The sequence below is a fragment of the Lycium ferocissimum genome, chromosome 6 (genome assembly GCF_029784015.1).
Source record: "Lycium ferocissimum isolate CSIRO_LF1 chromosome 6, AGI_CSIRO_Lferr_CH_V1, whole genome shotgun sequence".
NCBI classification, from domain to species: Eukaryota; Viridiplantae; Streptophyta; class Magnoliopsida; order Solanales; family Solanaceae; genus Lycium; species Lycium ferocissimum.
In genome coordinates this window covers 6,601,740-6,623,860 of record NC_081347.1, presented here as the reverse complement: position 1 = coordinate 6,623,860, position 22,121 = coordinate 6,601,740, and the positions used below count along the sequence as shown (strand labels likewise).

The 22,121-nt window shown below is 37.3% G+C and overlaps 1 protein-coding gene and 1 pseudogene across 1 annotated transcript; both read right to left on the bottom strand.

Annotated features, from left to right (window-relative positions):
• Positions 1–1,444: 1,444 nt before the first annotated feature.
• LOC132059102 (protein RNA-directed DNA methylation 3) lies at positions 1,445–16,035 on the bottom strand. Its single transcript, XM_059451594.1, has 19 exons — positions 15,736–16,035; positions 13,300–13,550; positions 13,014–13,169; positions 12,695–12,853; positions 12,437–12,520; positions 10,555–10,622; positions 10,126–10,473; positions 9,987–10,038; positions 9,757–9,915; positions 9,347–9,490; positions 9,152–9,254; positions 8,896–9,045; positions 8,770–8,824; positions 8,614–8,672; positions 7,258–7,330; positions 5,771–5,807; positions 5,622–5,655; positions 2,060–4,800; positions 1,445–1,652 (listed from the first exon to the last, which is right to left on the bottom strand). Exons 1-18 carry the CDS (start codon positions 15,968–15,970, stop codon positions 2,072–2,074), a joined length of 4,896 nt encoding a protein of 1,631 aa, XP_059307577.1. The 5' UTR covers positions 15,971–16,035; the 3' UTR covers positions 1,445–1,652; positions 2,060–2,071.
• A 3,999-nt stretch (positions 16,036–20,034) lies between these two features.
• On the bottom strand, positions 20,035–21,774 carry LOC132061053 (protein NUCLEAR FUSION DEFECTIVE 4-like; annotated as a pseudogene).
• Positions 21,775–22,121: the final 347 nt, after the last annotated feature.

The following is a 22,121-nucleotide window of genomic DNA, read 5'->3' as shown; positions in this document are numbered from 1 at the left end:
AGACAGTGCTATTTTTCATTTATAGGAGCTGAGAAGTGGCTACTTGTGAAATTTTCCTGTACATGTTTTAGTCATTCTTATTTTTATTTTTTTAAAATAATTTCATCAAGAGAGGGGGAGGGAAATTTGAAAAAGAATAATACGCCGCGAATGAGTTTTGAACCCTCCACCTCAGTATTAGGCTTTCTAATTACTTTCAAAGACATCCATATCTTCTATCATTTCAATTGTTGAGGGCATTAAACTAAGTTGTCGGTCACATGCCAAATATATTACCTAATGAAGAGGCAAAGATTACAAGAGGCGTCACTTCCAAGTAGCCCCATCAAATATCAACATAACGTCTAATCTAAAGCCTCCCACTTTGATTATGCAGCCATCATTACTCAAAATTCTCCATGAATATATATTACATTAGAAGTGTGTATTTCTTCATAAATCTAGCTTTCTTCGTACAGTTAGATGTACCCAAACTTGAGAATACAAGGTCACGCGTTTGTGTTCAAATTTTGATAAATTACTTTTGACTTGAGGGTTAGAAGGTAGAGTTTTGGTAGGCTTTTGTGAATCGCGAGTGGGCAAGAATAGTCCTTTAAGAGAACCAATTCTACTCAAGTTGTCAAAAGTTTACATACATTCCTCCTCTCACCGTTAAAAATTGTATGAAGACTTTACTATCTCTAAATCTCTACTCTACTCATACATAATTACTAGAATATGTATACAGTTATAAGCTTCGTGTCAATTTATTTGGCACCATTTAAAAGAATTTTTTCTGGAACTTGTAATATAAAACAAACCTTCAATATTCACGTACCTAGCCTATAAATCATCTCACTAAGAGAACACAATTTTAAAGTTAAACTATTTTAAATATAAAGAGATGAATTTTCTTAGAACAAAAGTGGATCACAGAAATTGGAAAAAAGACATGAATAAAGAGAAAATCCATATAAGCACTATAAGAGCTAGCTGGGGTTAAAACTTAATTATGCCAGAGTATTACATTTTCAATATTTATTAAGAATCCTTATATTTTCAAACACAAACAAAGTTTGCAAGTCCGTGAAAACGTAATCCTCTATATTGCTAAAACACCCCAGTTACTGAAGGTTGACTTCCTTAAAGTTCAAGTTAATGAAGATTGCTACTTTCAGGTCCAATTCATAACATGTTTTTGCTCTCTGCAGATTAGGCTCTAAGCATTCATGAACTTACATAAAGGTAATTTTATTATAAAGACACCACAAAATATGTATAAACAAAATGTAAACACAACTGGACAAGATAAGCATTTGACTAAAACACAACCTGTTAACCGACGTGCCTAGGTTATACGTCTATCCTTGAATAAAATTATTTTCAGCTTTATCCTTGGTTAGCACTAATCTATATGCCAAAGCCACATGTTAAAGTCATTACGAAAGCAAGCACCACACAAATATCAGTCTCCGAAGTGAAAATAAAGCAAGCACAAACATCCAACATTCAAATAGTTTATGTTCTGCAATTCAAGAGTAATAACTTACGATGAATCTTAGCATCTAAAGTCCCAATTCATGCTCCCCAAGAAAGTCTCCTTTGTTCTTTTTACAAACTAAAAACCAGATAATTAGATGGATAGCTCAATCGACCTTCCATAGCAAAATAACCTGCATATATTCAGGACAAAACTATTACTACAATGTTCAACAAGAAAAGTTGGTGGAAATGGGAGCAGCAAGTATGCAATAAAATCACCTATACATTTAAAAAATTTGCCTGTTTCAAATTAAACAGATCAATTTGCACAGGAGTTGGTTCAGAATCAAAAGAAAAAGTAAAGATAAACAGAAAAGCAAAATGTATAACATAACAAAATCAACTAAGCATGTATTTTAAGCATTGCATAGTAATAATTTATGAAGTTTCAAATAGTTCATCTTGAATAAAATATTGAGACTGTCATCCCAGATATTTGCAAGTAGAATCTGTTCATCGTATAGCGCAAAGTTCTACAGTATAAAGACCTAGATGAGCAGGATATAAAAATCAACCAAGTTTATATACATATAATTACCATTCAAAGCTGTCACCAGCCTCCCTGGCTGCCAGAACTGTTTCCATTGCCCCAAGAGCTGGTTGTTTTACCCCACGCATCACTCGGTCCGTCACTTGTTTCTTTTGATTTATTCACATCCTCAGTGTTGGATTTGTTTGCAGTCCAAGCTGTACCTCCCTGGCTGCCAGAACTGTTTCCTTTGCCCCAAGAGCTGGTTGTTTTACCCCACGCATCACTCGGTCCGTCACTTGTTTCTTTTGATTTGTTCCAATCCTGAGTGTTGGATTTGTTTGCAGTCCAAGCTGTGCCTCCCTGGCTGCCAGAACTGTTTCCTTTGCCCCAAGAGCTGGATGTTTTACCCCACGCATCACTCGGTCCGTCACTTGTTTCTTTTGATTTGTTCCAATCCTCAGTGTTGAATTTGTTTGCAGTCCAAGCTGTGCTTGCGTTTCCTGAACCAGTTCCCATGCCACCGCTGGTGCATTCACGGGCAAAGTGACCCGCCTCCCCACACTTGTAGCAACTGCCGCTGCCACCTCCACCACCAGAATACTTACCGCCTCCGCCACCGCTGGGGCATTCACGGGCAAAGTGACCGTCCTCCCCACACTTGTAGCAACCGCCGCCGCCACCTCCACCACCAGAAGACTTACCGCCTCCGCCACTGCTGGGGCATTCACGGGCAAAGTGACCGTCCTCCCCACACTTGTAGCAACCGCCACCTCCACCGGCAGAAGACTTACCGCCTCCGCCACTGCTGGGGCATTCACGGGCAAAGTGACCGTCCTCCCCACACTTGTAGCAACCGCCACCTCCACCGGCACTGCTGGGGCATTCACGGGCAAAGTGACCGTTCTCCCCACACTTGTAGCAACCGCCGCCGCCACCGCCGCCACCTCCTCCACCACCGCTGGGGCATTCACGGGCAAAGTGACCGTCCTGCCCACACTTGTAGCAACCGCCGCCACCACCTCCGCCACCAGAATATCTACCGCCACCACCACCGCCGCTTCCACCCTGGTCACAGTCCCTAGCAAAGTGTCCAGACTCACCACACTTGAAACAGCTGCTGCCTCCCCCTTCTGATCCTCTACCTCTAGAACCTCCTCTGTCCCCTCTACCTCGAAAACCTCCCCTGCCTCCAAAGCCACCACGATCTGAACCACCCCCACCTCCATATTCACCCCTATCTGATCCACCACGGCCTCCCCTCCAACCACCACCTCTTCCCCTGTCACTGTAAGAATCAGATTGCTGGTTGTTGCCACCAAAGTCACTTCCAGAATTCCAGTTACTTTTGCTGCTCCAAGAATCTTGTCCAACTGCATCATTCGTTCCACTCTTCCACGAATTACTTTGACCCCATCCTGTAGATGAACCTCCATCAGAAGTCTTTTTGGCACTCCATGGATCATTTTGATTTTTTCCATTTCCATCTTGTTCGACTGCAGATTTGCTATTCCACGCAGAGGAGTTTCCTTCTGACTCTTTATGAGTGATCTTATTGTCCCAACCAGCGGCTCCACCCACTTCACCAGATTTTTTGTCCCAATCAGACTGATTTCCACTAGAACCTCCTACCTCCTTTGTGGCTGAATTTTTATTCCAACTAGAAGACCATCCATCATTTGACCGTTTGGAAGCATTCCAACCACCACCGCTCTGAGAATCAGAAGACTGATTAACTGGAACACCGGTGTCTTCATTAAGATTTTTATCATGACCTCTCTTCCAAGACGACCCCCCTGCAGCTTGTTTACCCCAAGAAGACCCGAGATCCTTTCCGCCCCCACCAGATTCAGCTTCCTTCTTGCTCCAAGCAGATCCACCACTTCCCTTGTCCCATGAAGTACCTCCAGCTTGCTTGGTGAATGATACATCCTCCTTTTTGTTCCAAGAAGAACCATCATCCTGCTTGCTCCAAGAGGTTTTGCTGTCGTCAGGCTTGCTCCAACTAGATCCACCATCTTGTTTTTTCCCGTCAGTCTCCGCATTTGCATCAGATTGCTTACCCCAAGAAGATCCACCATTGTTTTTATTCCAAGAGGATCCAGAGTCCTGCTGGATAGAAGAGGTTTTGTTGTCTGGCTTACTCCAGCTAGATCCACCATCTTGCTTTTTCCAGCTATTCTCTGCCTTTGCATCAGATTGCTTACCCCAGGAGGATCCACCTTCACCTTCACTCTTCTTCCAAGAAGATCCACCATCCTGCTGACTCCAAGAGGTTTTGCTCTCTGTCTTATTTGATCCACCGTCTTGCTTTTTCCATCCAGTTTCTGCATTTGCATCAGATTGCTTACCCCAAGAAGATCCACCCGCTTGCTTACTCCAAGACGATCCACCATCACTTTTATTCCAAGAAGATCCGGCACCCTGCTGGCTCCACGAGGTTTTATCTGTCTTGTCCGATCCACCATCTTGTTTTTTCCAGTCAGACTCTGTATTTGCATCAGACTGCTTACCCCAAGAAGATCCACCATCCTGCTTGCCCCATGAGGTTTTGCCAGAATCATCATTATTCCCTTGATTTTGCACAGATCTGCCCCAGGAATTATCCATAACCTTCTCGGTGCTCTCTTGATGTGATTCAACCTTTTTGCCCCAGCCATCGGACGCACCACTAGTGGCACCAGCAGTAGAAGTAGCTTTCGCCCAACCATCATCTTGCCCAGAGCCAGCAACAGTTCCTTCACTGACTCCAGATGCACCCCATGATGTATTCTGAGTTTGAGTTGCTTTAGTCTCCCATATGGAATTACCTACATATATGGTACGAGAAGCATTAATTTGAAAGAAAACATAATGCACACAGGAAAAGTAATTTCAGTTGGCAGTTCACTATTGCATGACAGAGCTTCACTTTAAGCTCAAAAAACAAAGAAAAGCTTCCACCTCTCTGGATAACCTGAAGCAAGTCAAAGTAATTCTGCTCATGCTAAACCTTAGTAAGAAGGTCCAAAATAAACAAGTAAAAGGCAACTGGATTCAATTATGACTGTCCAAAGAAAAAATTACCAACCGACGGGAAAACTACAAATCCACAAGCTAATACAATTCTTGACCACTTGCTTCCATAGCTTTCTAGACTTTTTACAGACTGGTGCATAAGATGCACTTCTAACCTACTATCTGCCATTTCAGGAAAATCTATTGTGATTTCGCCGAATTTTGTAGTTCTGTTTAAAAAGTCAAAGGAGAGAAATATTGCAGGCCTGAATTAACTTATATGAATCACCAGGAAGTCATGAGCTCATGAACGTGCAGTGACTCTGTGAAAAGAGGAGTCCTATAGCAAAGAGAAAGGGTTTGTCCTTCAATACTAGAATACTAAACAAGCCAACTTCTTAGAAGACCAACTGGTCAACATATACCACAGCTGAGATGGCTCCGGGTTATAGTCCAACCAAAGCCAGAGGACAAGGGCTATGGCAGGGAGACTGACAAAAAGTATAACTAGCTTGCCAGCATATACTAAAGCTGAGACTGCTCCTCGTTATTAGTAAAAGAAAATCCAGAAGACAAGGGCTAAGGCAGCATTTGCCTGGCTCATAACCTTCACAATATGGCACAATTATCATACCAGTTTTTGAATCATCAGCAGAATCCAGCTGAACCTGCAATAATCCAGTAGATTCTGATGTGAGCTCATGGCAGAAAAATGGGGCATAACAACAGCCATAAGACCCAGGTCCAGACTTGGGCATTTTCAAGAAGAGATTGCATACTGACCGATAAGCTTGAAGAAGGAAAGGCAGGCCAAGAACTCCTGCACAAAGGCTCTGCCTTTATCAGTTCACATTAAATATCATTGATTTCCAATAATAATGTAGAGGGAAAAAAAGGAAAAGCTCCATCTTCTCAGTGTCAAATGAAATCAAACCAAGTAAAATCTATAGTACCTTAAAAACAACAACGAATCAACAAAATTCATACTGCGAATAATAATGTAGAGGGAAAAAAGGGAAAAGCTCCATCTTCTCAGTGTCAAATGAAATCAAACTAAGTAAAATCTATAGTGCCTTAAAAGCAACAACGAATCACTAAAATTCATACCGCAAATGTCGTGTAAAAGTCTGAAGATTAGTTGCATAATATGTAAAACCGCATGAATTAAAACTTTTCTTAAGAAGCCGAATGGAGATAGTTGAACAGAAGACATACAGTTTTAACCAAAAATCGCAGAGGCAAGTTTAAAACTAGTATTGTAAATTTGGATATCCAAGTAACTGTGTAATTTCATCCTTTGATATTAGTGCCTTCACTCATACTCAAGCCTCTTATGCCTATTTCTTAGTTAGTCTTATATCTCTTCCCCCATTCCTTCCCAACCTCAATCCCTCCCCTCCCCCAAAGCAAAGAAATCCGAAACCTATCAAGCCCTGTCCTGTGAGTGTTCAAAAGTATGTGAACTGATAAATATGAATTTGCAAAAGTTTTACAAAGAGAGAGAAAACATCAGCTCCTTAGCAGGTCAGTTCCAACTTCCAAACTTTGAACATAAGTAGACAAAAGATAGTTTAAGAATTTCATTGGACAGAAACTAGAGAAGATTTAAAGTCAATCTCTTCATAACAACTCTTTTAGCGTAACAAGAAGAAGCGGCAGCAAATAATTCCTTCTCAAAATCACACATGATTTTAGCTTCTTTTAATTTTATTACAAGTATGGAAAACAGATGCAAGCATTTCAATCTTTACCCAGGGGTGAACAACATGAATCAAGATTTATAAATGCAAGAAATAGATATACCATTCTACATAGATACTACCGAGAGATGTATGAGCAAGAAAACAAAAAGTAAATGTTAGCAACAACTTTAAACCTTTCATTACAGACAGTAAACATTAGCAGCGACTTTTAAACTTTGAACTAGATCTTTTCATAACAACTCTTTTATCATATCAAGAAAAATACTTAGACAATTAACAATTCCTCAAAAAAAAAAAAAAGGGCATTATTTGAGCTCCTTTTTTGTTTCAAGTATGGAAAGCAGATGCAAGCATCTCCATCTGCAGGCCCTTTACCACATAGTGACCAGCAGATACATGAATCAACTTTTATATAAGCAAGAAATAAAAAAACCTTTCCACATATGACTAGCAGATACATGAATCAACGTTTACATAAGAAAGAAATAAAAATACCTGTCCACATAGATACTACTTTGAGATGTATGAACAGGTAACAAACAATAAATATTAGCAAAAAATTTTAACCTTTCAGCAGAGGATGATGCTCCTGCATTTCCGGTGCTACCCTCAGTGGCTGTGGCCCCTTGAACCATCCAATCTGCCAAAAAGATAAAAGAAAGAACCAGCAAATACATACACGATAAGTTAGAAACCTCGATAAATTTGTTAGCTAGTACTGTCTTTTAAGTAAAGAGTAACTGCAACGAAGAAAAGAAAGAAAAGGATAAAAGTACAGACTCTATACTAGTCAAAGGAGAAGTACGGATCTATAGAAAATTTGACATCAAATAACGGGCGAAGACAACCAAAAGCTAAGAAAGAAAAATAAACGGCAAAAATACAAATAAACAAACAAAAGAAGGCTCTGCAGTCAGATACATCCATGTAGAAAGATATGTTCAAAAGCAGTAATAAATTCCACACGCAGAAACAGGTTATAATTGCCAGACATGGGCAGGACAGTTGGTCCTGTCAAACCGTCACAGTACTTCATGGAGTGGGCATGTTGAAGAACATCTGAAAACTCAGAGATGATTATATAAAAAACCACACACTTCTCAATGGGTAACATCCGGACAAATTTTGGCAGGAGATATCCCCTCAATATAATTTGGAAGTAAATCTAAAGCAACAGCACCACAACATCACAAAGATACCGGGAATTATCTTTTAGGAGAAACTGTGAAGACCGGGAAATTAGGGGAGTCACTAATCTTCTGGAAAATTAGAAGGGGCCAGAACATCAAAAGGATAGGAAATACACTGTTAAGTCTGAGTACAGAACTTTGTGCAACATGAAGATTACTATCACACAGTGGCCTTGGAAGATAAGCTGGAAGCCAAAGCACCAGTTAAGGTTGCTAGTTTTTGTTGGATAACTGCCAATGAAGCGTGTTTGACACAATCAAAGTTACAAGGGATGGGAATACCGTCGTGTAGCAGAAGCTCAAGTGTGAGGAAAATGAGGAAGAAGTGAATCACCTCTTTGTACACTGGCAGGCAGCCACAAATCTGTAGTGCATGTTTCTCAGCTTATACAATCTAAAATGGGCAATGCCAAAGACAGTGGAGGATCTGCTTGCACGAAGAAAGAGAATTGCAGAACAGAATAGGAGAACATGGATGACCATCCCAGCATGCATTTTTTGGACCAGTTGGGTGGAAAAGGAATAAAGATACTTTGAAGGCTTAGTTAACTCTATACACAAACTTAGATACTCATGCTTATATCTTTTGGCTTTTGGTATAAGATGACAGATGTATGATGTTCAACTCTTTGATAGAGCTTTTTTTATATGTAGCTGCACCTATTTGGTGCTTTTTCTCTGGAATAAAAAAGTACTTTTACTCATCCAAGAAAAGGAGCAAAATGCTTCCTACCTTGAGAACCATCCTGTGTTCCAAGCAGGTCAAAAGGTTTTGCCGCATCACCATCGCCCCTATTGTAGAAAGTAAAGAGAGTGTTAAAAGAAATCGAAGTGTCAAAAAGTAAATGAAAAGTTTCTCCTCGAATTTGTTCAGGTAAAGAACTTGTACCCAAGAGACATGACAGATCTATTTCCTTGAACTTCAGCAAGATGTTCGGATTTGACTACAAAGACAGAAAGTTTAGCGACATTTTTCCATATAATATTAGAAGTAGAAGTAAGGAAATGTATAAACCTGTAAGAATTTTTTGCTGGGAATCAAGCTTTACTGTAACATCAGAACGTCGTATGGCTATTACACGACAAAGATATCCCTTCAAAGGCCCCACTCGGATTCTCAGTGCCTGCCCAACTGAAAACATTTCATTTTTATCCTCGCGCTTGACTGTTGAGAAAAAAAAAGAAGTTAAAGGAATCAATATTTTAATTGGGAGCCAGTGCGTTGATTCGAGGCATCAAATAGAAAAAGAGCAGACTCATAAAAAACATACAGCTGTTGTTATCATCCTTCACTCTCCAAGATTTCTCAGGCGAAAGAGGGGATTTAGGGGATGATGAGAAATCTGCAAAACCTGAGGAACCAGGCTCACTTCCCTGATTAAATAAAATATGCACAAAAAAGTTAGGGAACAAATATGGGTAACATATAAATACGATTAGCTCGAATAAGCCCCAAATGTACAAACCTTTTCATTCAATATACCACCACTTCCTGTAATTCTTTCACAAATCTGACCTTTGACACAGAGATAACCATTATTATCCTGTTCACTTTGGTCATATAGAAAGACGACACCTTTGTAGATCTGCTTCACAGTTCCTTGTCTATCCTGCATTTATTAACCCTCCATTGCATCATTTCAGAAGACTAATAACAAAGGGGTAACCTTTCCAAGGGGTAACCTAGTAACAACCTTGGAACCAAGGTTTCGAATGCCTGTAGTAGCACTAGTGAATTATTCTTATCTACCTAACATTTGGTGGGCAGTTGGGGAGATAGCAAGTAACCTGTGAATTAGTTAAGGTACACAAAAGCTGACCCAGACACTACCATAATCATCAAAAGATAAAAACAAAAGATGAAAAACAGTCAAACCTTCAAGGAACCATCCAAAACTTTAACCACATCACCGATTGAAATGGCATTAGTTAGCTGATCTTTCACAGTGAATAGCTTCTTATCAAAAGATGCACGCTTCAACTCACGCAGTTGAATGCTCACTACCACAGGTCTATCCGAACCATATTTCATGATCTGAGAAATAATCACTTTATATAAGATATCATTCACCCAAAGCAAAACAAAGCCAATAGAAACGCATATACCTTAAAGCTATCATCTTTCTCCTTGCCAATAATAATGCCAAAATCATTCCTACTGTAATAGCATATAAGAACGATTAAGCAAGAATGACAAATACAGGGTGCAAATTCCACATTGGTAAACAGTGAGAGACAAACCTACCCAAAAAATACAAGATCATCCACTTCAAAATTGTTTTCGATGCTAGAGCTTGAAGAACACTCTCCTTTCTCACCTCCTTTCTGACCAACCTTGAAATCATTTGTGATTTTCTTTTTCTTCCGATTACCGTAAAGCTGGGTAAGCCACTCTACATCCTGGGGTTCATCATTACTAGAAGGTTCAAACTTTAGGAGTTCAGCTTCAGTAGGCACTACACCCCAATAGCTCAATGAATCAGTCCCCACTTTTTTGTATAAATAACCATCCTTCAGCATCTTTCCGTCAAGAATTTCAAACATTAGGTTCGTATCCCGATCCTTCCGGTATTGGATGAGAGGCCGAAAGTCTCTGCAGTTTAATTAAAGGAAAAAAATCACGTACTTGCAACCTATTATATGAGAATCGTAACAAATGGAGTACACATATTACTCAAGCTCTGTAGAGCTAATTAGTCTTGGTGCTGGAATAACTCCCTTCTTGGCAGCAACTCCTCCACCCTACAAGTGATTTTAAAATTCAGCTATCTGAGTAAGTTGAAAGGAAAAAAAAAAATGGAAAGGTATGGATAGATCAGCATGCGAATAGTCAGCTCAACATTCTTTGAAAGGTCTCAAACAAATGACTGTATAACATTAGAAGTTTATGAATACTTAAGTATAGAGTTGTTTTAGGATAAACTTAAACCGTGACTAAAAATTAGGAATTGAAATCCCCCCTCGTCAAATAAAAACCATAAACCCAGGTGAAATGTGATTACAACAATTCCCCGCTAGAGCAGACGACGCTGATATCAACACTATAATATCCCTGCATTTTTGCACTCTGTCGTTTGAGACCTTCACATGGACAGCTATCAGAAGAGCTAACTCAAGACAACTTTTCTAAGAGGAATTTCCAGCTAGTAGAGATGTTATATGTGTCAGCAAAGCTGAGTCTATCAACCACCTATTCCTTCACTGCCCAGTAGCTGCTGGCATGACTATGAGATCTATGTTTCTACCTATTCTGGGAATACGCTGGACTCACCTGAGGCTTCCATAATGAGGATCTCAGGTTCGAAACCCCTTGCCTACGACAGCAGGGGATTTGCCTTATGGGTCGAGCTCGTCGCACGGAGCTTGCCTAGTGCGGGTTATCTCTCCTGTGTGGTTTGTGAGCTATTGCACAAAAGCAGGGTTTACCCAGTGCGCACCCAAAGAGTAGCGGCTGCAGGTTCCCTTGTCATTTTAAAAAAAAAAAGAAGGAAGCAGTTGAAGGATGGAGCAAGTGGAAAGTTGACCAGCCATCAAGAAAGTCTGGAAGGTGAACCCTGCATGCATTTTTTGGTGTCTTTGGCAAGAGAGGAATAACAATGTTTTGATGGTATTTCAGCTCCTACCCACTTTCTGAAAGCTAAAATCCTACTGTTCTCTCTAGTTGGAGAGATCTCACCCCTGTACATAATGTTGTCTCCAACCTTATGACATTATCAGTTTACTTACTTTAGATTAACCCCATAATTTTTGCTTTTTGTTTAGCTCCCTGGCCTGAATAGAAATGCATTGTATTGGAGCTAACATCTGCTACTTCTGTAATTTTGCATCTCCTTGATGCCAGTAATGAAATATGTTACTACATCAAAAAGATGTTGAGCTCTTGCAAAGAGGAAATCCATAGCCCTTGAAAAAATGCATTCTAAGAAGACTAGTCATATTACAGTTGTATTGAGGATTATAACCACATTTTTTTATCAGCGAGGATGATAACCAGGATTTCTGCAGTGGACTGCAGAAGTATATAAGCCTAAATTAGATGAAAGTAGATTAATAAGATGTTAAACATGGATTGCTAAGTGCATATTAGCCAAAAATCAAGCATAACTACTGATAGAGCATAGGTGCAAAAATTTAAAACAAAGAGAAGAGAAAATACAGTGCTTTGATCTAAATTGTAATATTATATAAACAACTAAAAGAACCTACATCGTGCAGTGCAGGAAATACTAAATCACAACCACGAATTAAGTACAAATGAACAAGACTAACAACTCCAAACAGATGTGGATTTCTTACTCTCTAAGAAATTTGAGGTCAAAATAACCCAAAGCACAATTATCCAGAAATCATAGGCAGTACCGTCCCTCCCTCCCTCTCTCCCTGACATAGGTTTTTGCTCTTCCTTTTACTTCTGTGTTTTTTTTTTTCCTTTTTCGGGATGGGGAAGTGAAAAGAAGAAGGGAGTAGGGTGTTATGCTTCATATCTTCATATTTACAGAGTTATTCACGTTAACAAAAACACAAAACAATTCTGAAAATCGAATATAAATTATTACAAATTTGTCGGCAATGGCTTGTAAGTCTATTCTTGGAATCAGCTTCACCGTAACTTTCTTCCGTGCATCATTCACTGCCACAACCTACACGACCATGTTGAAACAGTTAGCAAGCACTAAAAAGAAGGCGATTTACTATTGTTGTTTACTTTCTTAGACAAGTAAAGCGAGGCCAATAAGCAGCAGAAAAATTTATACTGCATTGACACGTATGATAATAGAGATTTAATAGCAGCCAGCTGATGGAAAAAAAAGCACCTGTGCCAGATCGCCCTTATATATTCCACTTTTGACACGTGCCCACATGCCCTCAGAAATCCCACTAGACTTTTTCCGGACAGCAATCAAATGAGCGACTTCATTCATGGGAACAGGTGCCACTCTACTTGAATATATACTACAAAGTCCTTTACATGCCTATACAAGGAGTTCGGCTTAGTGAGTGTAAGAAGTCATTAAAGAATGCTTTCATCAAAAAGAGAATGTCATCAAAGAATGCTCAGACTTCCACAGAAGCATCAAGGCAAGTTCAAGACCTAAGAATGTCATAATAAAACAACAAAAAAGGAAGTAGAACCTCGTAGACATCAAATTGTTTGTCAGCCTCAATATAAATAGATCCCTTCACATGATCAAGTGCAAAAGCGGAAATTATTTGCAGCTTTGTTCCTAGAGCAAGCAAGTCTATGTACTTCTGCATAAGACAGAAAGCTGAGTGCTTTTCTCTTCCAACCTATAGCACAATGCAAATAAAAAAAGAAAACATAAGCCGTAAAACTGGAAAGGCCGCAGGAAAGAATTTAATGACAACAATCTGACATATATGCATCCATGACTTTTCATTTTGTTGTCAATTTGTTTACCGTGCATTTAACTTTCCATATAGTTGGATCCTTGAGAGTAGGCACAATTGTGTCCTGCTCAAATTGTCTCTTCCTCTCATCATTATCTTCTGCATAGGAAACAAAACTAGAACCTGGTCTATAACGCTCCCTTAACATTTGCTCTAGCTCTTCTCCATCCATTTCCTCCTCTTTGACCACTGGGAGTTGGGGTGTTCTCGCAGGTTCATTCTTGATTTCAACATTACTTCCAAATTCCTCTTCAAGCAAATCTGTTTTGCACCAAAGGAACCACAATGATTAGATAATCCAAAGTCAAAGTAACTCTGGCATAGTGTACTTATCGGGAAAATAGATAATTAAATAAAATAACTCTGGGATAGTAAATATTATACAGAATATCTACCACTAAAGGCTTATAGTCTGGTGACATCAGTGGGGGTCTACCACACATACGTATGTATTCAATTCTCACTAACCCCTTTCCCTTTCCGCGATCCCGCCATGAAATAATATATACATATATAAACGCATATACGTAGGAGCACATAACTTGCATTTTTAGGCAATCACAACTACGAGAGCAGTAAGATAAACACGGCACCAGAGTTAAACATGTTTTTATTTGCTATGTATTGGGCTTAAACTGCTTGCAGTTTTTTTTTTTTCTTTTTTCTGATAAGATAAACAGCTTGTAGTTTGTTTAATCTAGAAGGAAGGTAGGAGTTGCAGCAGCAGGACAAGAAGAAATCAGATTCACCACGCCTTAGACCAAACATTTTCAAGGAATGTAAAATACAAATAGATTCGTCAAAGTATAGTTTTTCCATTATATGTAGGGTAACGTCTATACAACAGTCACTGAGAAACATAAAATGACTTGCAATCAAAAAGGTACAAATTAAAAGGGATACAAACCAGAATCAGTACTACTTTGGTTTTGCTTAACCTCAGCTTTTAAAACCCAAATTTATTACAGAAAAGTGAATCCCGTTAAAATAAATAACTTCCAAGTTTGCATAATGAAACCCCACATATATTCTTTCTTCTTTGTTCATTTGCTATTAGGTAAAAAAAATAAGAAAATTTTATACAAAACCTCCCCTGCTAAGCCAATTGGCAAAACAAAAACAAAAAATTACACAAATTTTAATTAAAAGCCTGAGTACTCAAAAAGATTATATAAACCTTAAACATGCAAAAGAAAACCACATTTATGTGAAAATGAATACCTGCATAGCCTATTACACAAACAGATTCACCAAAACCCCTAATTTCTCCGTCAATTTTCAGAACTGTCCAAATCGCAAATATATAGAACAAAACAAAATGGAATTTAGGTGACTGCTGTCTCGTATACCTTTTCAAACAACATTTTACGGCTAATCCTTCAAAAGCCTCGATACTAAAACCTTTATTTAAACCTCAAACATGCAAATAAGTAGTCGAAAAATCTAGAACAATGCCGACCGGTATAGCTTATTACACAAACAAATATATTACACCAATGGCTGCAATTTCAGAACAACTTTTCAGCAGCAAATTTTAGCTTTAAAAGACTGAGTTCTCAAAAAGTTTATATAAACCTCAAATATGCAAGAAAACCACATTTCTGTGAAAATAAATACCGGCTTAGCCTAATACACAAACAGATTCACCAAACACCCTAATTTCTCAACAACAACGAATTATCAAAAACGCGAATATATAGAACAAAGCAAAAAAGGAATTTACGTGACTGCTATCTCGTAGACCTTTTCAAACTACTTTTTACAGCTACTTCTTCAAAAGCCTCAATTCCTAAGCCCATTATTATTTAAACCTCAAAAATGCAAATAAGTAGTCAAAAATAATACAACAATGCAGACCGCTATAGCTTATTACAGAAACAGATTCACCAAAAACCCTAATTTCTCAAAAGGAATTTATGTGACTGCTGTCTCGTACACCTTCAAAAAACTTTTTACGGTTAATCCTTCAAAAACCTCGATTCTCAAACATGCAAATAAGTAGTCAAAAACTATACGACAATGCAGACCGGTATAGCCTATTACACAAACAGATTTACCAAAAACCCTAATTCCTCGGTCAATTTTCGCAGTTATCCGAATCGCAAATATATATAGAGCAAAGCACAAGGGAATTAGCTATACCTTTTCAAACAACATTTTACGGCTAATCCTTCACAGAACCTAGATTCTTAATAACTTTATTTAAATCTCAAACATGCAAATAAGTAATCGAAAAATCTACAACAATGTAGGTCCGTATAGCTTATTACACAAACAGATTAACCACAAAACCCTAATTTCTCAGTCAATTCTGCTAGAAATTCAACATTAAAACGCACTGAGTGACAGCTGTAACGCATTTAACCTAATTTCTCAGTCATTTTCGGTAAAAAAAAATCAAAATAACTGAGTTTGTGAGTAACAGCTGTAACGCATTTATTTATACCTTCGTCGAAGAAATCAGAGTCGTCGCTAAAGTTGAAATCGTCGTCGTCATCATCGTCGTCAACCTCGTAAGCCACGTCATCAACGAACTGAAGTACGCTACGATCTTTTCTTTTGCGACCACCGGTTTTATCCTCATCGTAATCGTCGTTACGCTTTCTTTTACCTGCCGACGACGAGGATTTACCGTCGGTAACTTTATCTTTACCTTTTGGTAACACCGATTTTCTACCCATTGTTGGTTCTCTACAGCATGTCACAGAGAGAGTGTGAGAGGAGAAGTGAGTGTATCGATGAAAATGACACGTTTGATATTCCCCCAACACCTTTTTATTTGGGGCTAGCCCGTGAGGTTTGTTTGGCTGGTGAGATGAGATAATTTGAGAATTATTTTATGGGAAAATGTGCAAATATACCCATCAATTTTGTGAGTTAGAGTTAAAAAAGTAGTGCATGCTACTCTCCTGCCATTACACAAATGATGCAACCATATTCTTTTCATTGATAGAATTTTTTTAAAATCATTTAGCTTATTTTTTTAATTAAAAAAATATCATGTGGCTTTAAAAAAATAAGTCTAACTATTTTTTAGTAGACTTATTTTTTTAAAGTCACGTGCTAATTTTTCTTCTGAGTGGCTTGGGTCTGGTTCACTAAAAAAATGGGTAGACTTATTTTTTAAAGCCAAAGAGATATTCTATTTAAACGAACAAGACAACCCACTAAAAAAAAAGAAATTGTCTTGCGCCTTTGAAAAATTAGTCTACTAAAAGAAATGGGTAGACTTATTTTCTTAAAGACACGTGACATTTTCTTATTATTTTTCTTAAATCCACGTGACATTTTCTTATTATTTTCTTAAAGGCAAGTGACATTTTCTTAATTAAAAGATAAGCTAAATGATTTTTCGGCAGTGAAAAAGGGTATATTTACATCATTTGTGTAACGACAGTAGTATATTTGCATCATTTGTATAACGACATGGGTATATATGCGCCACTTTTTTAACGAGAGGTATATCTGCTCTAAATCGCAAAATTGAGGGGTATATTTACACCTTTGCCCTTATTTTATTTATATTTGGTGTATAATTTTATTTAATTTGAAATAATTTATATCACAAATTTGTATACTATATTTGCCCTTCTTTAAAAAAATTTAAGAAAGATACTGTTAACATTTGAAATAAGAGTTTTACTCCAATTTATTTCGTTTAGACCAAACACGTATTTTATGTTATATCTCCTGCCCATTTTTTTAATTTAATGAATCGTAAAAATATATCCACTAAATAATCTCGTTATTATTTAATTCGCATATTATAATCCTATTATTATTTTATTCTTATATTATAATTTTGTCAATCATAATCTCTTTTTTACCGATCTTTTGCTTGTACAGCATCAGAGAGAGAGTATGAGAAGAGAGTGTAGGACGAAATCAATGGAATGAGACGTTTCGATATTCCCCCAGCACCTTTTAATTGGGGCCAGCAGGGGAGGAAAAAGTTAAAATAGCCCTGAGGGGTTGTTTGGTTGGTGATATTTTATTTTCAGGATATGACGCGTGATGTCCCTAAAGTGTTTGGTCATGAATTTTTGTCCCGCTTAATAAAAAATTTTAAAAAATGACCTTAACTTGAAAACATTTCAGCTGGGAAGAACTTAGGGAAAATGGTTCAAAACACACTTGGTTAAAATTATGCTCTAAGCGGAACTTTGCGGAGGTCGGTTATTTTTGTACTTATTTTTTGTGTATTTTGTACGCTTTTATATGGTGACGTGTACTATGTGTAAATAATTAAAAAATGGTCGGGGGGGGTGTGTTATGGAAATTTTATCGTTCATCTTCTTCATAGCGAATGAACTGAAATTTGATCCTAATGCACTTTAAATCTCAACCAAACATCACCAAATTTCGGATTCGAATTCCTCTCGACGTTTCGGTTCTTTTGATATATCTAAATCTCGAAATGAAGCTCATTTGCGGCAACCGAAAATTCGAGTTAAGCTTAAAGCTTTGTTCTAATCATAAGTCGTTGAGTTCTTCTTCACGTTCCAAAGACGTCTTCTAAGCTTGAGTTGAAAACCAAGAATTTTATTCATATTATTTGAAGACCATGTCGACTCGACGTCCATTAATGGAGTTTTTGTTTCTTGGTTCTACTATCTTAATCAAATGATTAATCATGTTTTCAATGTCGACAATGTCACAAAATATATAATATCGAAAATGACCCGTTTGATTTGGTCGTTACAATGGAGTTTTTTGGGTTTGAAATTTTGGAAAAAATACCCAATTGAAGAATAATTAAATCTTTTAAACTCAACACAAAGGAAAGCAAAAAGCACAAATTCTTGAACAACCACAAACTCAACACAAAAGGCACGATAATTGAAACAAAAATTAGTTTAATAACTTGAAAAAAATTTGGTCACTATAAGTGCACTTATAATTCTCTCAGGATTTATCTCCTTCGTTAAAAAGTGGTCGCTAAATATCAAATTTCGTAGTGGAGCGCGTGCATACACACTCAAATGAGTTTGGGTGACTTTGTCCATTTGAAAGCATAGATAATACACAAAAAATAAGTCCGGGGGGTCATAGACCCCGCAAAGTTTAGTGTGTTATGGATCAAGTTTAAGTGTGTTTGAACACTTTTCCCAAGAACTTATGTTACCCAACAGGCAACAAGCATAAATTCTAGCTCTTGTCTCTAAGGCAGAACTTGTGGTCGGTTAACCAGGTTTACTGACTTGAAATATCCTTAACTTCTGCCTTATAGGCAAAAGTTAGAACTCGGGCAACAAAAGCTTTGCCTCTATTGCCCACGGATGATAAGTTCTAGCTTTTGACTCAAAGGTAAAACTTGTGGTCAATTAAACAAGTTCATTGTTTTAAAATATCCTGTACGTTTACCTTACAGGCAAAATTAATTTATGTCTATAACTTATGCCCGTTGGGCAACAAAAGCTTTGCCCGAACCCCTTATGAGGCCATTTGTGAATTTAATCCTTTTGCCGGTATATCGAATGGTTGAAAGTTGAAATAAGGAGGTTGGGTAATTTCGGAAACATATGTTCAATTTTGGCATCCAAAATATCAGTAATTCTAAGCGTTAAATCCTATAATATTCGCATTGAGTGTTTACATTCAATAAATTTAATTTTAACATTTTAAATGAATAAGTGATGAGTTTATGTATGCAAAAGAAACACATTCATTAATTTGACGTAAACACCAAGCTAAGTGCTGATAAATTTCTATAGTATATTATTTGACACCATGTCGAATTTCAACTGTCCATTAATGGAATAATTGATAAAAACTTCACAAATTACTGAAACCAGGTTGAAAACATTGATAGTGATAGTTCAAAGGTAAAAAAAATGTATACATCTGAGGAGAATCCAAATAGAGTAATTTCATAGTTTCATTGGTAAATTGCTGCGTCTTTGTACTAGTCCAACAATATTGAACTATTAAGTAATGCATTGACAGTTCATGTTGTGATAGAGACACTGAGGCAGCAGCTATTTGGTTATTATTTCCACAAAAAGGAAACAATCAATCAACAGTTTATTCAGTACAAATTAACCCAATATTAAATTTTTATAAATTGAAATACCAATTCTCAGAGTTATATGCACATTGTGTAAGAACGTTTACATTATCAATCACCCAAAGGATATCTACACATAAATTTTCTTAAAATATGTGAAAACTAACCTAACGGTATAAAAAAAAAAGTCATAAATTGATTAGTGTATATAACTTAAACTCTTGAATTTTTCAAGACATGTTTAAATATATAGGAAGTACTGCAAACTTAATAATCTGTGTTAATTAATAATGTGAACTTGATCCTCCTCGTTTTGCCAATTCTACTGATCACTCTCAATATAAATTAAAGTAGATAACTATATAATAAGAATTTATAAAATCAGAACTCGTAAAACTCGAAAATGGTACACCAGTTATCAAATATTGTTGCATTCTCGTGTTTTTCTTTTAAAAAAAAAACTATTTACAAATATTGTAACTTTTTCTTTATATACTCCTAATAAAATTGCAAAGAAGAAACGTTAGAGAAACAAATTTAGAGGATCCAGTGGGATTCAAGAACTTTGATGCTGTGGCATATATATATAAGTCTACCATTGGAAATCAAACAGAAGCAAATTAAAAATTAATTTGACAAGAACAAAGAAAAAAACTAATTTTTGAGAAATTTCCAAGCTATAAATCATTCTTGAATATAATTTCACAAGACAACCCCTTCAATTTTGAAGAAATATACTCATCTTTCAGCAACCATCTTCATCTCCTTCTCGTTTGCTTCCATCTCATCCCTAAACCTTTTATAAATGTCACACTTGTAGTAATCCTTAGTCCTCATTACCAAAATCAAAGAAACTAGAGCTCCAAAAGCATTCACACAAGCAAGTATGATAAAAGAACTCCTATAACATTGCTTCCCAAAGCAAATCAATTCTTTGACCATTGATCTTGTCAACCCTTTGCTTGCTAGTTGCTTCAATGCCTCATTATCATAAAGTTTTCCCACAATTTTCACGTTCAAAACGTATGATCCAATAGGACTAGCTAATTGTCCACAATTGAATAATGTTGAGTAATACTTCAGTCCAAAGAGCTCAGATATTATGATGAAAAGAAGCGTCAATTGGATGCCAAACGAGAAGCCTATTAGCAACGATGCCACATAAACTGAACAGGGGAATGGGAATGCAATGAGGAGATCGCCAATGGCTGGCAAGACGAGAGCAAACGTCATCATCAGTGTGCGAGGGACTTTCCACTTCAAGAGAAGCTTTTCAGAAACGAACCCCGAGAAAACCCTACCGAAATAGTTCCATATGCTCACTAGGGACACAAATGTGCTAATGGTGTGTTGTGGATACCCTAAGGACTCGCCAATTTGTCCCAAATTGTCTATTGCTGTTAAGCTGCACCCTAGCCCACAAAAAGTTGCCACAAAAAGAATCAACATGTCTATACTTAATAGGGCTTGTGGTATGGTATAATCCTCCCCCCTTTTTGGCTTCTTGAATATATCGCTAAAGCATCCAACTTCCTTCTTTTCTTGTGTTTTTGCCATGGAAGAATAATCCGGCAACTCCACGATTTCCGACACCTGTTGACCGGCCAGCGGCTTTGATTCCGGCAAAGGGGGTTCTTCAACAATAACCTTAGAAGGGCTTTTCAAAAATTCTTTCTGTTTCAACTTATAACATGAATACTCCTCCCTTATTGCAACTAAGCATGGCAAAAATAACACCACACAAACTATAGTGGCACATGCTACATAAGCGTTGTGTGAGAAGTGAAGGTACTTTTGTGCAATTGTTATTCCCATCAACAATAAAGCCAATGCAATTGATATAATAAGATTCTCATAAAAGACTTTAACCTCATTAGGATGCCTAGAACATTTCATCTCCCTAATGTTAAAGATGAAAAGAATTGATAGCAATGCAGGGAGCCAACCAATAAGAAGAATTAAAGACTTAGAATCATTGCCATAAATAGCCAAATAAAGTTGTGTGAAAATTGCACCACTTAACCCTACAAAACCCTTCATCAACCCCAACATCATCCCTCTACTTTCTGGGAAATTTTTAACACATGTAACAAGTGAACCAGTATTAGCAAAATTCTGTGAATTGGCACCAATACATATGTAAATGCACATTTGCCATACTTTAGGTGTTGCAATTTTTTTGTCACGGCTAGCCAAATAAGAAAATACCCAGCAAAATTCATCACTGACCCAACTAAAAGGACGAACCAAGTTGGCGTTACCTCGGCTAAAAGACCAGAAAGGACACCAACATTAGCACCCAAATCTTTGCAAGTACCAAGAAGATTGAGGGTAGACTGGTCATATCCAAGAGTTGATTTTATAGTTTTGGAATATACACCAAATAAATATGTTGCACCTGCACCAGCCATGATCAAGAATGAAGCAAACATCATGAACCAACGTCCACGAAGGAATTGCAAAGTGAAATTGCATGGTTCAAAATCAGCCATATTTGCTAGGAGAAAAGAATTTGATCAAGTCTTAAAAGTATGGTGATCTGAGTGATATCGAGGATTTATTTATGGGGATTTTGTATAGGATGTAGTTCTACTAAGGATAAAATACTTATAAGCGTTATGATTCGGTTATTGGATAAAGGATAAAGTTGAAGTAGTTTTTGAGTTTAAGGAGTCTTGGAAAAAGATATTTAATTTGGATAGAATATCGCAATTAATGATAGGCATGAATGCTAATTATCTACATTTATATCAAATTAGTATACGTACCTGCGCGATGCGCGGATGTTTAGAAAAAAAAAAGAGTGGAGAGAGATAATAGAAATT

Excerpts from the sequence above, each read along its gene's own strand:
- LOC132059102 (XM_059451594.1), bottom strand. The coding sequence starts at position 15,970 with ATGGGTAGAAAATCGGTGTTACCAAAAGGTAAAGATAAAGTTACCGAC. Across the intron at positions 12,521-12,694 it reads ATAAGGGCGATCTGGCACAG|GTTGTGGCAGTGAATGATGC; the intron begins GTGCTTTTTTTT and ends ATGGTCGTGTAG. Across the intron at positions 10,623-12,436 it reads AAGCCATTGCCGACAAATTT|GGTGGAGGAGTTGCTGCCAA; the intron begins GTAATAATTTAT and ends AATCACTTGTAG.